The sequence below is a fragment of the Trichechus manatus genome, unplaced genomic scaffold, assembly GCF_000243295.1.
Source record: "Trichechus manatus latirostris isolate Lorelei unplaced genomic scaffold, TriManLat1.0 scaffold00120, whole genome shotgun sequence".
In the NCBI taxonomy this organism is placed as follows: domain Eukaryota; kingdom Metazoa; phylum Chordata; class Mammalia; order Sirenia; family Trichechidae; genus Trichechus; species Trichechus manatus.
Genome location: NW_004444056.1, coordinates 1,568,621 through 1,583,281, shown reverse-complemented (window position 1 = coordinate 1,583,281; position 14,661 = coordinate 1,568,621). Strand labels below are relative to the sequence as shown.

Genomic DNA, 14,661 nt, shown 5'->3' with positions numbered 1-14,661 from the left:
CCTCTGTTGTGATCCTGGTCAGAGCAGTGAGTGGTGGTAGCTGGCCACCATCTAGCTGTACTGGACTCAGTCCGGTGGAGGCCTTGGTAGCTGTGGACAATTAGTCCTTCAAACTGATTTTTTCCTTGTATCCTGTTCTCTTCATTCTCCCTTGTTCCCGAAGGGATGAGACCAGTGGAGTATCTTAGATGGCCGCTCACAGGCTTTTAAGACCCCAGACACTGCTCACCAGGGTAGAATGTAGAGCATTGTCTTTATAAGGTGTGTCATGCCAATTGAGCTAGATGTTCCCTGAGACCGTGGTCCCCACAGCCCTCCACCAAGCAATTCAGTCCCTCAGGGAGTTTGGATGTGTCTGTGGGGCTTCCATGACCTTTCCTTGTACAAGTTGTGCTAGTTTCCCCTGTATTGTGTACTGTCTCACCCTTCACCCAAGATGCTCAATGATTTTTTACAAAATGAATACAGTGGTGAAGCGAACACCCAGAGAAAGAAGCTCTACTCATGGTCTCTTCAGGTTAATCCTACCTCTCCTCCACCTAGAATAACCACTGTTCTCACTTGCAACAGCATCGATTAGTTTGCCAGTTTGGGGTTTTATATATATAAATAGACTCCTACAGTGTGTCCTTTTTTGTGTCTGGAGTCTGTCTCAGCGTTGTTTGTGAACGTCATCCATGAAGCGGGTAGTTGTAGTTGTGTAGTCGTCTTGCTTGCTGCGTGCTATTCATTTGTCCATTCTGCTGCTGATGGGCATTTGGATAATTTCGAGTTTTTAGCTTTTATGAATGGTACTGTTGTAAACATTCTAGAACTTAATCTTTTGGTTAGCATATGTGGACGTTTCTGTTGGTTGTACACCCAGGAGTTTAATTGCTGAGTCATAGGTATACTATGTTTAAATTCAAGTACAGGCGTGAGCAATCTTTTTATATAAAGGGCCAGGTAGTAAAATATCTTAGGGTTTGCAGGCCAGATGGTCTCTTTTGCAACTCTGTCAAAACCATTCGTAGCTCACGGGCTGTATGAAAACAGGTGACGAAAAAGGTTTGACTTACGAGCCTTAGTTTGCTGACCTCTCCTCTAACAGGTACTGGCAGATAGTTTTCCAAAGTGGTTATTCTGATTTATACTCCCACTGCAGAGTTCTGGTTACTTGACATTTTCTGTCTTTTTCATTTTAACCGTTCTTGTGATTGTGTTGGTTTTCTTCTAATTTTTAGTCTGACATATTTCAGACTTATACAGAAAAATTGAAGAGAATTTTTATATATCCTTCAACCAGATTCCTCTTAAATAATCAAACTTGAGAAACTAACATTGATAAAATTTTATCATCTAATCTATAGACCTTATTCAGAATCTATTAATTGTCCCAGTATCCTTTATATCAAAAGAAAATCCTAGATCACGTGTTTCATTCAGTTGCTATGTCTCCAACCTCCTTGAATCTGAAACAGTTCTTGGTCTTTCTTTGTTTCATGATATTGGCATATTTGATGAGTATAGGCCAGTAAATTTGTAGAATGTCTCTCATTTCAGGTTGGTATGGTTTTTGTATGTAAATACTATAAGTTGAAGCTTGTAGAATGTTTTCTTGTGGCATCTTATTTAGAATGTGTTTGGTTTGTGTTGGGAAATGCTGTTTTCTACTTCAGAGCTATTTATTTTGAAATCTTTGATTTTTTTTGCGTTGAAGTCAATCTCCTTTCATTTAATGAATTTAATTTATACTGGTATATTACACTTTCAAGTTAGTGGTGTTTCAGTATAATTCTTTTAGATATTTTTCAGAAAAGTGTAACTCTGTTTTCCAACACAGGTATTTTGTTGACCTAACTTTTCAGAGACTTACTGTAAAATATATCATTGTAATGGTGAAACCCCCATTATGTATCTACTTCCTCTTGATAACATTACTTTAAAAAGTCGCAGATGTCTTAAAATGTTTTATATTTGTGACTACTAAGGTAACTATTATAACATTTTTTAAGTATTTAAAAAATATGTTTAGAATTTTATGCTTCATGTTTTCTTTTTATAAACTTGGCAAAAAAAGATTTTTAAAAGCTTGGAGTATTCTCAAAATTGGTTTGTTTTATTCCTCTTTAGGGTCCTTTTTATTACATGTCTGTTCTTATGGATTTTGTAAAGTAGTACTTTACCTCAATTTATTTCAGGATGTTCAAGATCCTTCAGTATTTGTAACTTTCCCTTTGGAGGAAGATGAAAATGTATCTTTAGTTGTTTGGACAACCACTCCATGGACTCTACCTAGTAACCTTGCCCTCTGTGTTAATCCCGATATGCAGTATGTGAAGATTAAAGGTAAGCATGAGTCTGAGTGCTTAGGATTGATGTGTATCATGTACTTTCTTAAAATATGTTAAAATTATGAAAGCGTACATTTCTTTTTACAGTAAAAATAAAAGGCTTTGAAAAGCATTTGACTTAATCATAAAAATAACCTCTAGAAAAGGTTTTTCCATTTCTGATTGAAAAAGTAACGTAAAAATAGTGTAGAGATATGAAAAGTAGAAAGCGCAAATTCCTTATAATTTATAGTTTGCGATATGCTTTGTGCATCATGCCCCTGTTACAGATGAAGAATTGAAAATTCTGAGATGTGGTGTCACATTGTTCTTTTTGTGCCTTTCCAGTATTTCCTGGGAGAGTTTCCAGTCTCAAATAGGCCCTTTCCATAGAGATTTATATTTAAAAAAGATTAGTGCTTTTTGAACATTAGTACCTTCTTGTTTGTATAGGGTTTTTTCCGGAGATTGGGAGGCGGGAAGCAGGAAAAGAAAAACCCATTGCTAATAAAAAAGCTGCATTACAAGAGTTAACTTGATTCATAATAGCTTGTGTTGGCAAGGGAAGAATATTAAGAAAAGAATGGAGAGTATTAGGGAAAAAGAGAGGGAGGGAATTCTTTCTTTTTTAAAAATTTTTTTTTTTATCGTACTTTAGATGAAGGTTTATAGAACAAATAGTTTCTCATTACACAGTGAGTACACATATTGTTTTATGACATTGGTTAACAACCCCACGACATGTCAACACTCTCCCTTCTCGACCTTGGAGCACCCTTTTTTTTGTTTGGTGAAAATATTCATAGCCAAAGTTATACCATTTCAAAAATTTCTGCATGTACATTTCAGTGACATTGATTACATTTTTCCAGTTGTGCTGCTGTTCTCACTATCCTTTTCCAAATTATTCCATCACTGTTACCTTCTACTCACTGCCCCCTAGGCTTCCCATCAAACCTTTTGAGTTGCTGTTGTCAATTTGATGTCACATAAATAATTCTTTTTTTTTTTTTTTGTACCTTAGATGGTTTACAGAACAGATAGTTTCTCATTAGACAGTTGGTATACACATTACCCTATGACAGTGGTTAACAACCCCACAGCATGTCAACAGTGTCGCTTCTCAACCTTGGGTTCCCTATCACCACCTTTCCTGTCCCCTTCTACCTTCTAATCCTTGTCCCTGGACTGCTGTGCCTCATTAGGGGAATTCTTTATATTGTTTTTGTTTGGAAATATGTAGGACCAAGAGTTGGTTTTCAGTGATCTCTGCTAGGAAGGGGAACTGTTATCCATGTGGGGACCTGGGTCTGAGTTTTTGCAGCTGCTTTTCCAGGGCTGGTCAATCCAGTCTTCACAAGTTCCACTTGTGGTACAGTGGTCATTCTGTAGCAAGCCTGGTTGCCTTGGGAGCTATCTGACTGAAATTTCACATACCCTTTTCCTCTGCCTGCATATTCTTCTTATGCTTAACAGACCATGTGTCTTGAGTTTCATTCAGAAATGTAGACTCTACTTATAAGAAAGTTATTGTAAAGTCAGAGCTCAGTGAGTTGCAGCCTTTTTATAAGCAGTTTTTCAGTGAATTGCGAAGAAGGCCTTTGCAGTGATCCATAGATTCTTATTTTTCTTGTAGTCAACTGAATATATGACGTGTTGTTAGTTGCCATCAAGTTGATTCCGACTTATGATGACCTCATGTGAAGAGTAGAACTGCTCTGTAGTGTCTTCAAAGCCATAACCTTGTGGAAGTAGATCACCTGGCCTGTCTTCCAAGGCATCTCTGCATGGGTTTGAACTACCAACCTTTTTGCTAGTAGTTGAGTGTTTAACCATTTGCGCCACCCAGGGACTCCTCTACCTTATGGATGGGAGTTTAAATTAGCTAACCTAGTTTTAGTAGGACAGTTGTCCGTGTCTATTAAATTTTAAATGGTTGTTTGCTCCAGCTTTTCTACTCTTAGGATAGTATCCTCCAGGAATACTTCCAATAAGGGTACAAATATACTTGCAAGGATATTCACTGTTCATAGTAGTGAAAATTTGAACAAACTTTTTGTTAAAAATAACTAGTACCTCTATAAAATGAGATATGTGCTAGCATATATGTGATAAAATGATATATGTGCTAACATATGGAAAGATGTCCACATATATTAAATGAAAACAAGTTACAAAACTGTATAGAGTATTATTCCATAATTGTCCTCTAAAAAAGAACCTGCACATTTACATATATATAAGTATTTGCATAGAAAAATCTGGATGAATAGACAACCAAATGATCATATCTGGGGCAGGAGAGAATTATAGGGGACTTTTTCCTTTGTGAGGTACTTGGTTCCTTCGTATTATGATTTTTACACATTCACATATTACCATTGAAAAAAAGATAGATTTATTTAAAATAGATTCAGGTGCAGTTAATAATCAATGAGCTGCCTGAACGTGTTTGATGTTTTTATCTTTTCATGCCTGAAAAGCAATGTACCATAGTGTTTTTTGCATTATTCCTCTGTGAGTACTGTGCTCACTCGAGGAGAAAAAGTGTGCCTGATGTGTATCTTCAGAGTAATTGAAAGTCTGAATATTACTGAAGTCTGCCTTTTCGCTTTCTCGTAGATATTGTCAAAGGAAAATTACTCATTTTAATGGAAGCCAGATTATCAGCCCTCTATAAAGTGGAAAATGACTATGAGATCCTTGAAAGGTGAATACACAAATTGGTTGGGGGGTGTGTGTGTGTGTATGTGTGTAGCTTTAAAAAAAGTTAAAAGATGTATTACCCAATAGTTATATTATTCAGATTTAGTTTTTAAGTACTAAGTTGTTCTAATACTGAATACATTCATGTCAGCATTAATGAGTAAACAGCAAGCAAACCAGAGAGGGGTGGTGGTGACTTGATGTGGCTGCAGCCGAGTTTGATGATTTTAACTGCGAGTTGGCCTTTCTTTTCCTAGATTTCCTGGTGCTTATCTCAAAGGGCGGAAGTACAGGCCACTGTTTGACTACTTCCTGAAGGTGAGCGCAGGGACTTTGTCCTAAGTGGCTTCTCACAACCCATTATTTGATAATGACGTGCTGTAATAAGTATTTACATTTTCTTATTGGTTATGTTGTTTGTGTAGTGTAGCTGAATCCAAAAGTCTGTTTAATATTTTTTTCCTTTTTGTACTTTAGATGAAGGTTTACAGAGCAAACTAGTTTATCATTATATGGTTAATGCACATATTGTTTTGTGACGTTGGTTGCCAACCGCACGACATGTCAACACTCTTCCCATCTTGACCTTGAGTTCCCAATTACCAGCTTTCCTGTCCCCCCCACCGCCTTCTCGTCCTTGCCCCTGGTGTTTAAGTATTAATAAAATTAAATTCTGGTTTGTTTTGTATAAGGGATCACTTTACATTTGGTAAGATTTATGTGCGTTTATTTTTACTGTTGATAGTCTACATATCACTCAGGGAACTTATTGAGGTTTTTTGTTTTTGTTTTTTTAAATTAAAATAACGTTCAGAATAAAAATGTGTGTAAAGCTAAATGGAATTCATTTAAGGGAAGTTGATGGAGTAGATGTTTAAATTTAGGTACCACAACAAAGGTCATACAATACAATACCTTAGTTTTCTTAAGAATTATAAAGCTGGTTTATGTCGTTTTCCTTTCTGACGACAGAGAATCCACAGCTAGAGTTAACAACTGTTCTCCCCCTCCTCCCCTTCTCCTCCATACCAAAAATAAAAAAAGAACAAGGTCAAGCAGGAATTTCGCATTAATCCCTTTCTTACAAGTCTAGGGAGTATGATAATGAGCAACATTCTCATGTACATAATATGGGGATATCCAACTGGACAATTTTTCTATCATTAGAAGGTGAAACCTGAGATCATAGATTAATATAAAACATTTGCTTACTTTCTGGTGTTCTCATTTCATGTGGAACTAGAATTTGGTTAATCCAGGTGAACTCTTGACAGTTGGATTCTGTTCACAGTGTCTCACGTCTGTCTCTTCCTTTCATGTATCTTGAGTATTTTTCCATTTTTCTTACCTGGAGTATTATAGTAGTTTCTGAGTTAATGGACTCATTCTTCCTCCTTCCATACTGCTGCAAAATAGATTCCCTTCCACCTTGACCTGGCCCAGTCCCCTCCCGTGACCCTTCGTCATTTGCCATGTTAGTGCATTCAAGGTGCACCCCTTGCCTGCCCTTTCCACCTGGGTACACAGCAGACCTGCTTCTTGACCATATCTCTTGATGTTGTTTTAAACATATCCTATGCTTCACGCAAACTGGTCTTTTCCTTTCCTGCCTCCTTGCCTTTGTTTTCATTATCTTTTCTTCCTGTTTAAAAAGTTCTTGGCCTTTCTTTGATGACGTCCCTGCTGGAGTTCAGCTCATCCTTCAAGTCTGAACTCAGATGCTATCTGAAAGAAATACTTTCTGAAATGCCTCTTCAGTTTTTCACTCTGAAAAATGTCATTACTGCATTCTTCTTTTGTACATCTTAACATATTTTATGTTGTATTTGCATTTATGTCTAAAAACTCTTCCACTGGATCAGTGACTTTTTTTTTTGGCGGGGAGGAGGTTCTTTCTTTTTTTTTTTAATTGTGCTTTAGGTGAAAGTTTACAACTCAAGTTAATTTCCTACACAAGAATTTATACACATATTGTTTTGTGACATTAGTTGCAAACCCCACAATGTGACAGCACATTCCCCCTTTCTACCTGGGTACCCTGTGTCCATTTGACCAGTTCCTGTCCCCTCCTACCTTCTCATCCTGCCTCCGGAAGGGAGCCACCCATTTGGTCTCCCATATCTGATTGCACTGAGAAGCAGACTCCTCACATGTATTTTTTTTTTTTTTTTTAATAATCCTGTCTAATTTTTGTCTGAAGAGTGGGCTTCGGGAATGGTTTCCGTTGTGGGTTAACAGAGCATGTGGTGGCCATAGTTTTGGGGGTTCCTCCAGTCTCTGTCAGACCAATAAGTTTGATCTTTTTACATAAGTTTGAATTCTGCTCCACACTTTACTCCTGCTCCATCAGGGACTCTCTGTTGTGTTCCCTGCCAGGGTGGTCATTGGTGGTAGCCAGGTACCATTTAGTTCTTCTGGTCTCAGGCTAGTGGAGTCTCTGGTTCATGTAGTCCTTTAGTCTCTTGGTCTTGGCTTTCCTTGTGTCTGGTTTTCTTTATTCTTCTTTGCTCCAAGTGGGATGGGACCAGTTGATGCATCTTCGATGGCTGCTCGCAAGCTGTTAAGACCTCAGATGCCACTCACCAAAGTGGGATGCAGAACATTTTCTTAATAAACTTTTCTATGCCAGTTGATCTAGGTGTCCCATGAAACTGTGGTCCCAGCCCCAGCTACTCTGTCCCTCAAAATATTTGAATGTGTCCAGGAAACTTCTTAGCTTTTGCTTTGGTCCAGTTTTGCTGACTTCCCCTGTTTTGTGTGTTGTCCTTCCTTTCACCAAAGTTAATCCCTGTCTACTATCTAGTTAGTGAATTCCCCTCCCCCTCCCTCCCCACCCTCGTAACCATCAAAGAATGCTTTTTTCTGTTTAAACCTTTTTTTGAGTTCTTATAGTGATCTCACACAATGTTTGTCCTTTTGTGACTGACTAACTTCACTCAGCATAGTACCCTCCAGATTCATCCATGTTGTGAGATGTTTCTTGGATTCATCATTGTTCTTGATCGTTGCATAGTATTCCATTGTGTTTATGTACCATAATTTGTTTATCCATTTGTCTGTTGATGGACACCTAGGTTGTTTCCATCTTTTTGCTATTATGAACAATGATGCAGTGAACATGGGTGTGCATATGTCTATTTGTGTGATGGCTCTTATTTCTCTAGGATATATTCCTAAGAGTAGGATTGTTGGATCGTATGGTATTTCTCTTTCTTGCTTTTTAAGAAAGCGCCAAATCATTTTCCAAAGTGATTGTACCATTTTACATGCCCACCAGCAGTGCATAAGTGTTCTAATCTCTCCACGACCTCTCTAAAATTTATTGTTTTATATTTTTTGGATTAGTTTCAGCCTTGTTGGGGTGAGATGGTATCTCATTGTAGTTTTCATTTGCATTTCTGTAGTGGCTAATGATCTTGAGCATTTCCTCATGTGTCTGTTAGGCACCTGAATGTCTTCTTTGGTGAGGTGTCTGTTCATATCCTTTGTCCATTTTTTAATTGGATTATTTGTCTTTTTGTTGTTGAGGTGTTGCAGTATCTTATAGGTATTAGAGATTATGCCCTTATCGGATATGTTGTAGCTAAAAATTTTTTCCCAGTCTGTAGATTGTCTTTTTACTCTTTTGGTGAAGTCTTCTGATGAGCATAAGTGTTTGATTTTTAGAAGCTCCCTGTTATCTAGTTTCTCTTCTGGTGTTTGTGCATTGTTAGTTATGGTTTGTATACTATTTTTGCCATGTGTTATGGCTCCTAGCATTGTCCCTATTTTTTCTTCCGTGATCTTTATCTTTTTTGATTTTATATTTAGGTCGTTGATACAGTTTGAGTTAGTTTTTGTGTATGGTGTGAGGTATGAGTCCTGTTTCATTTTATTGCAAATTGATAGCCAGTTATGCCAGCACCATTTGTTAAAGACTGTCTTTTCCCCATTTAATGGACTTTGGGCCTTTGTCAAACATCAGCTGCTCATAGGTGGATGAATTTATGTCTGGGTTCTCAGTTCTGTTCCATTGGTCTATGTATCTGTTGTTATATGTGCCAGGCTGCTTTGACTACCGTGGCGATGTAATAGGCTCTAAAATCAGGTAGTGTGAGGCCTCCTTTTTTGTTCTTCTTCAGTAATGCTTTACTCATCCAGGGCCTCTTCCCTTTCCGTATGAAGTTGGTGACTTGTTTCTCCATCTTGTTGTTAAAAAATGCCATTGGAATTTGGATCGAGATTTTATTCTGTCTGCAGATGACTTTGGGTAGAACTGACATTTTCACAAGGTAATCTTCCTCTCCATGAGCATGGTGCGTTTTTCTACTTATGTAGGTCTCTTGGTTTCTTGCAGTAGTGTTTTGTAGTTTTTTCTGTGTAAGTCTTTTACGTCTCTGGTTAGATTTATTCCTAAGTACCTTATCTTCTTGGGGGCTATTGTAAATGGTATTGATTTGGTGATTTCCTTTTTGAAATTCTCTTTGTTGGTGTAGAGGACTCCAACTGATTTTTGTATTTGTACCTTGTATCCTAATACTTTGCTGAAATCTTCTACTAGTTCCGGTGGTTTTCTTGTGGATTCTTTGGTTTTTCTTTGTATAAGATCATATCATCTGTGAATAGGGATACTTTTACTTCTTTCTTACTAATTTAGATGCCCTTTATTTCTTTTTCTTGCCTTATTGCTCTGGCTTGGTCCTCCAGCATAGTGTTGAATAAGAGTTGTGATAAAGGGGATCCTTGTCTGGTTCCCATTCTCAAGGGGAATGCTTGCAGTGTCTCGGTTCAGAATGATGTTGGCTGTTGGCTTTGTATATTATTATGTTGAGGAATTTCCCTTCTGTTCAGATCAGTGATTCTTAACTTTTCTGACTAGCAGACCTTTGTGAGAACCTAAGGAAAGTTCCTTTCAGAAAAATGTGCAGGGACATATATTCACTGTGGTCCTGGGTTCAGAGGTCCTGCAATACATATGAGCTTTGGGTTAAGTTATTGGTCTTTGTGGCATATGCACTCAGTACATATTGAATGGAGCTCTGGTGGCACAGTGGTTAAAGCGCTCGGCTGCTAACCAAAAAGATCAGTGGTTCAAACCTACCAGCTAGTCCACAGAAGAAAGATGTGGCAGTCTGCTTCCATAAAGATTTACAGCCTTGGAAACCTATGGGGCAGTTCTGCTCTGTCCCGTAGGGTCAGTATGAGTCAGAATTGACTTGACGGCAGTAGGTTTTGGTTTTTTACATATTTAATTCAGCTGAATAACACGTATCTATTAAATTAGCTTCCTGAAATATCTAGGACCGTCAGTGAATTTTAGACAGGGTATTACAGAATTCTTTGATTTATGACAAAATCATTTGCATTCTTTAAAATATATATATTCTGAAATACTCATAATGTGAGAGCTGTGGTACCAAGATGCTCTTTGTGAGAGCAGCAGCACTGCAGCTCTTTTTCTTTTTTTAAGTTAAGTTTTTCTTTTTTCCATTTTTTTAAATTGTAGTTTAAGTGCAAGTTTATATTTCAAGTTAGTCTCTCATACAAAAATTTATACATACATTGTTATGTGACCCTAATAGCTCTCCCTATACTGTGACAGCACACTCCTCCTTTCTGCCCCCCTGCTTTCCCATGTCCATTCAAACATCTCCTGACCCTCTCTGCCTTCCTATCTCACCTCAGGACAGAAGCTGCCTGATGAGTCTCATGTATCTGCTTGAGCTAAGAAGTACACTCTTCACAAGTATCATTTTATGTCCCACAGTCCAGTCCAGTCTTTGTCTGAAAAGTTGGCCTCGGGAACTGTTTTAGTTCTGGGTTGACAGAGAGTCCAGGGACCATGCTTTTTGAGGTTCCTCCAGTCTCAGACCATTAAGTCTGGCCTTTGTACTAGAATTTCAGTTCTGTACCCCACCTTTCTCCTGCTTCATCAGGGACTTTCTGTTGTATTCCCTGTCAGGTCAGTCATTGGTGGTAGCCAGGTACCAGCTGGTTCTTCTGGTCTCAGGCTGATGAAATCTCTGGTTTATGTGGCCCTTCCTGTCTCTTGGGCTAATACTTTCCTTGTATCTTTGGTGTTCTTCATTCTCCTTTAGTCTAGGTGGTTGGGACCAACTGATGCATCTTAGATGGCCACTCGCTAGCTTTTAAGACCCCAGACGCCACTCACCAAAGTGGGATGCAGAACATTTTCTTCATAAACTTCATTATGCCAATTGACCTAGATGTCCCCTGAAAGCATGGTCCCCAGACCCCTGCCCCTGCTACTCTTGTCCCTCGCAGTGTTTGATTATAATCAAGAAATTTCTTAGTTTTGGTTTAGTCCAGTTGTGCTGACTTCCCATGTAGTTTGTGCTGTCCTTCCCTTCACCTAAGATAATTCTTGTTACTGTCTAGTTAGTGATTAACCCTTCCTTTCCCTCCCTACCCTCGTAACCATCAAAGAATGTTTTCTTCTGTGTTTAAACCTTTTCTTGCATTCTTGTACTAGTGGTCTTATACAATGTTTGTTCTTCTGTGACTGACTAAATTCACTCAGCATAATGCCCTCCGAATTCCTCCATGTTATGTTTCATGGATTCGTCATTGTTCTTTATTGTTGTGTAGTATTCCATTGTGTGAATATACCATAGTATGTTTATCCATTCGTCTGTTGATGGGCACCTAGGTTGTTTCCATCTTTTTGCTATCGTGAACTGCAGCTCTTTGTGGGTAACTGTTAACCTGGTCTATTAGGCAGCTCAGCTTTGTTGTCAGTAAAATCAGGAACCTGGACCCTGGGAAGCTGAGAGTGCAGTGCAGGTTTTCTTTTGTCTAGAATGGGAACCAGTAAGGAGTGTTTGGGTTCCCTGAAGGTACATAGGGTTCTAAGAACTCACATGATCTGTCTCCAAGTTTAAATTATTGAAGATACACATTTTAGCACCTATCATACTGTACCCCAAATATTTCAAGGTGACTTGGGTTGTATCAGTAAAAATTCATGGTTGTTATTCAAGTTTAGTTTTACGTTCCAAGGAAGCAAAGAGCTATGATGTCGCTGAGAATAACATTGGAGGACGTGGAGCTAGAAGGATTTGCTTCAGGTCTTGGTTTCATCGTTGTTGGTGGTGTGATTTGGTCAAGCCATTTAATCTTTGCTCTGAGTTTGTTCCTCTGTGAAGGGCAGTAGAGCCAGGATGTTTTTAAAACATGGTAATACTAATACCTTTTTCAGAGGATTATAGGAGTTAAATTTGAAAATCATTTGTTAAAGTATTTTCTTCAAAGGAAGAGAGGTAGAAAAGCAGAGAGCCAGTTTTGCTGAAACAAAGGATATATTGAAAGAAATATTAAGGGATAAAGTTAGAAAAACTAGGTCTGTTGCTTTATATGTGTTATCCTGACATTATTGTCGTTGTATAGAAAATCAAAATGAAAACATGTCCCCTCAGTTTAGTGGGTAGAGCATCTATAAATGGGACATGTAACTCTTGGCTCTCCTATCCTGTTTCTTTCAAGATTTGGCCTTTACGACTGAATAACTGGAGCCAGGCTGAAAGGAGCAGGAGCAGCAAAGCATGTGCAGTGATGCAGAATATTCCAGGAAGTGACTGTTTAGGGAGCACATTTTCTGAACTGCATGTGACACTGCATGCTTGGTGGGCATGTGTGGTGTGAGGAGAACTAATGTAAAAGCTTTTGTGGCTAAGAAAGTTAGAAAATTTTATTTGCAAGTTTTCAGATAACTATTTCATTTGTAAGTGATAAGAATCATTTTTCATATTTTATAAGATTAGGTGTATTGAAATAGCATATTTCTTCTCAGCCTGAATTGTTCTATCTTTTCTGTTTCTTTAAATAACTTCACATGTTAAGTGTTTTCAGGTTTTTACCCAAAACTGTTATGAAATTGTTGCGGTATAGTAGTGTTTCATCCTTTAAATCTGCTAACCTTACTTTTCCAGTATAAAGAGAATGGTGCTTTTACTGTGCTTGTCGACAACTACGTGAGAGAGGAAGAAGGCACTGGAGTTGTACACCAGGCTCCTTACTTTGGTGCTGTAAGTAGTATAAATCTTGCAGATGTATTTGTGAGAAGAAAATGTCAGAGGCCACTTTTTGTGGGATGGTGAGCCATGAGTATAGTTGTGCCTCTCGCTCTCCTTTGGACCATGGGGTCTGCCTGTTTTCTAGCTTACTGCCTCCAAGGGACTGCTTGTGAAACTTGGATCTGCCTTGTTGGGATTCCTTTTTTACCCTGAGCTGACTTTGGAAAATGGTGGGTTAAACCCCGAGCAGATGATGGGGCATTTACTCTTTCTGAAAAAACGAAGGTATCTGCTTTTTTTATTCATAATTTACGTACAATAAACATTGCTCATTTTGGTATACAGTTCTAAGAGTTTTGGCAAATGCAGAGTGGAGCAATCACCATGACAATCAAAATGCACAATAGTTTCATCCCCTCTGCTGTGTTCTTGACTAAATGCTGCATGCAGTTTCCTGAAATTGGTAAAAAGGAGGAATGCAGTCTCTATTCTGAACTGTACTATATGGTTGATTTTACATTTTGCCCAGATTAATTGTTCTAAAAATGTAGGCCTTTTAATATAATTTGTATATGCATAAAAACAAAAGAGCATAGGGACTAAGGGCACATGTTTGTTGTAAACCAGGCCTCAATTTAAATCGTGCGCTGCCACTGACTGGCAGTCCCTGGCAAGTCCCTTAGCTGATCTGAACCTCATTTTCCTCCCCTGTGGATGGGTTAGTAATACCTGCCTATCTGAGTGATAGTGAGGTTTAAATGGAATCCTCTATACCAGGCATTTAGCACAGGGCCTGCTGGAACCTATAGACTCTGTTCTCTGGACTTGACCACATGTTGGTGAGTGAGCTTAAAGCTTTGTTCTGAGAGGCAGTGAAGCTAGTCTGTCCCTATTTGTCATTTCACTTTCCTGCTTTATCTCTGCAGGGATTTTTAATATGGAAAATTTCAAATATATGCAAAAGTAAAGACAGTATTCCAATAAATCCTTGTATTCACATCAGCCAGCTTCATTAATTACTAGCATTTTGGGACTCTCGTATCTATCGTGTCTTCCCCTCCCTCCTTTACCCTCTTATTATGGTTAGAGGATTTTAAAGCGTAATCCTCAACATCTTGTCTTTCTTCTTTAAATACTTTCCTATGCATCTCTGATTAATAAGGACTTTTTGATATAGTCACCATGCCATGCTATTGTTATACCTAATAAAATGAGCTGTTGCTTACTGTCACCTAGGACCTGGTCCATATTCAAATTTGATGGAAGCGTTTTTGATAATACTACTTTTAGATTTTTAAGAACTAGTCCTAAAAGTTGATTTTTAGGAACTAGTTATTCATAATAACTTTAGGATCAACTGGCATGGCTAATCCACTAATAGATAATAAAAAAATAACTTCTTGGTTTTGAATTATATTTTAGCTTTTCCTCTTTGAATACAGGTATTTGTCATTTGCTGTAATTAATACCTCGTATCTGTCCTGAATGTCATGTGGGTTAACTTTATAGAAGATCAAATGTTTAAACTACAGCCCAACATTAACCCTATGTGGTAAACATTCCCGAGAGGACTTCCACTGCCCGTGTCTTGGTCTGGCAGTGAGTGGCAGTGTGATGTGAGATCTGCAGAT

At 38.2% G+C, this 14,661-nt stretch overlaps 1 protein-coding gene across 2 annotated transcripts in view; it reads left to right on the top strand.

Annotated features, from left to right (window-relative positions):
- IARS1 (isoleucyl-tRNA synthetase 1) overlaps nucleotides 1–14,661 on the top strand; it is a 127,348-nt gene that overhangs the window by 33,677 nt on the left and 79,010 nt on the right. For both annotated transcript variants that reach the window (XM_023738600.1, XM_023738601.1), the window contains exons 7-10: nucleotides 2,181–2,328; nucleotides 4,935–5,022; nucleotides 5,276–5,336; nucleotides 12,947–13,042. In XM_023738600.1, coding sequence (XP_023594368.1) covers nucleotides 2,181–2,328; nucleotides 4,935–5,022; nucleotides 5,276–5,336; nucleotides 12,947–13,042 — 393 coding nt within the window. The remainder of the gene's footprint in view (nucleotides 1–2,180; nucleotides 2,329–4,934; nucleotides 5,023–5,275; nucleotides 5,337–12,946; nucleotides 13,043–14,661) is intronic.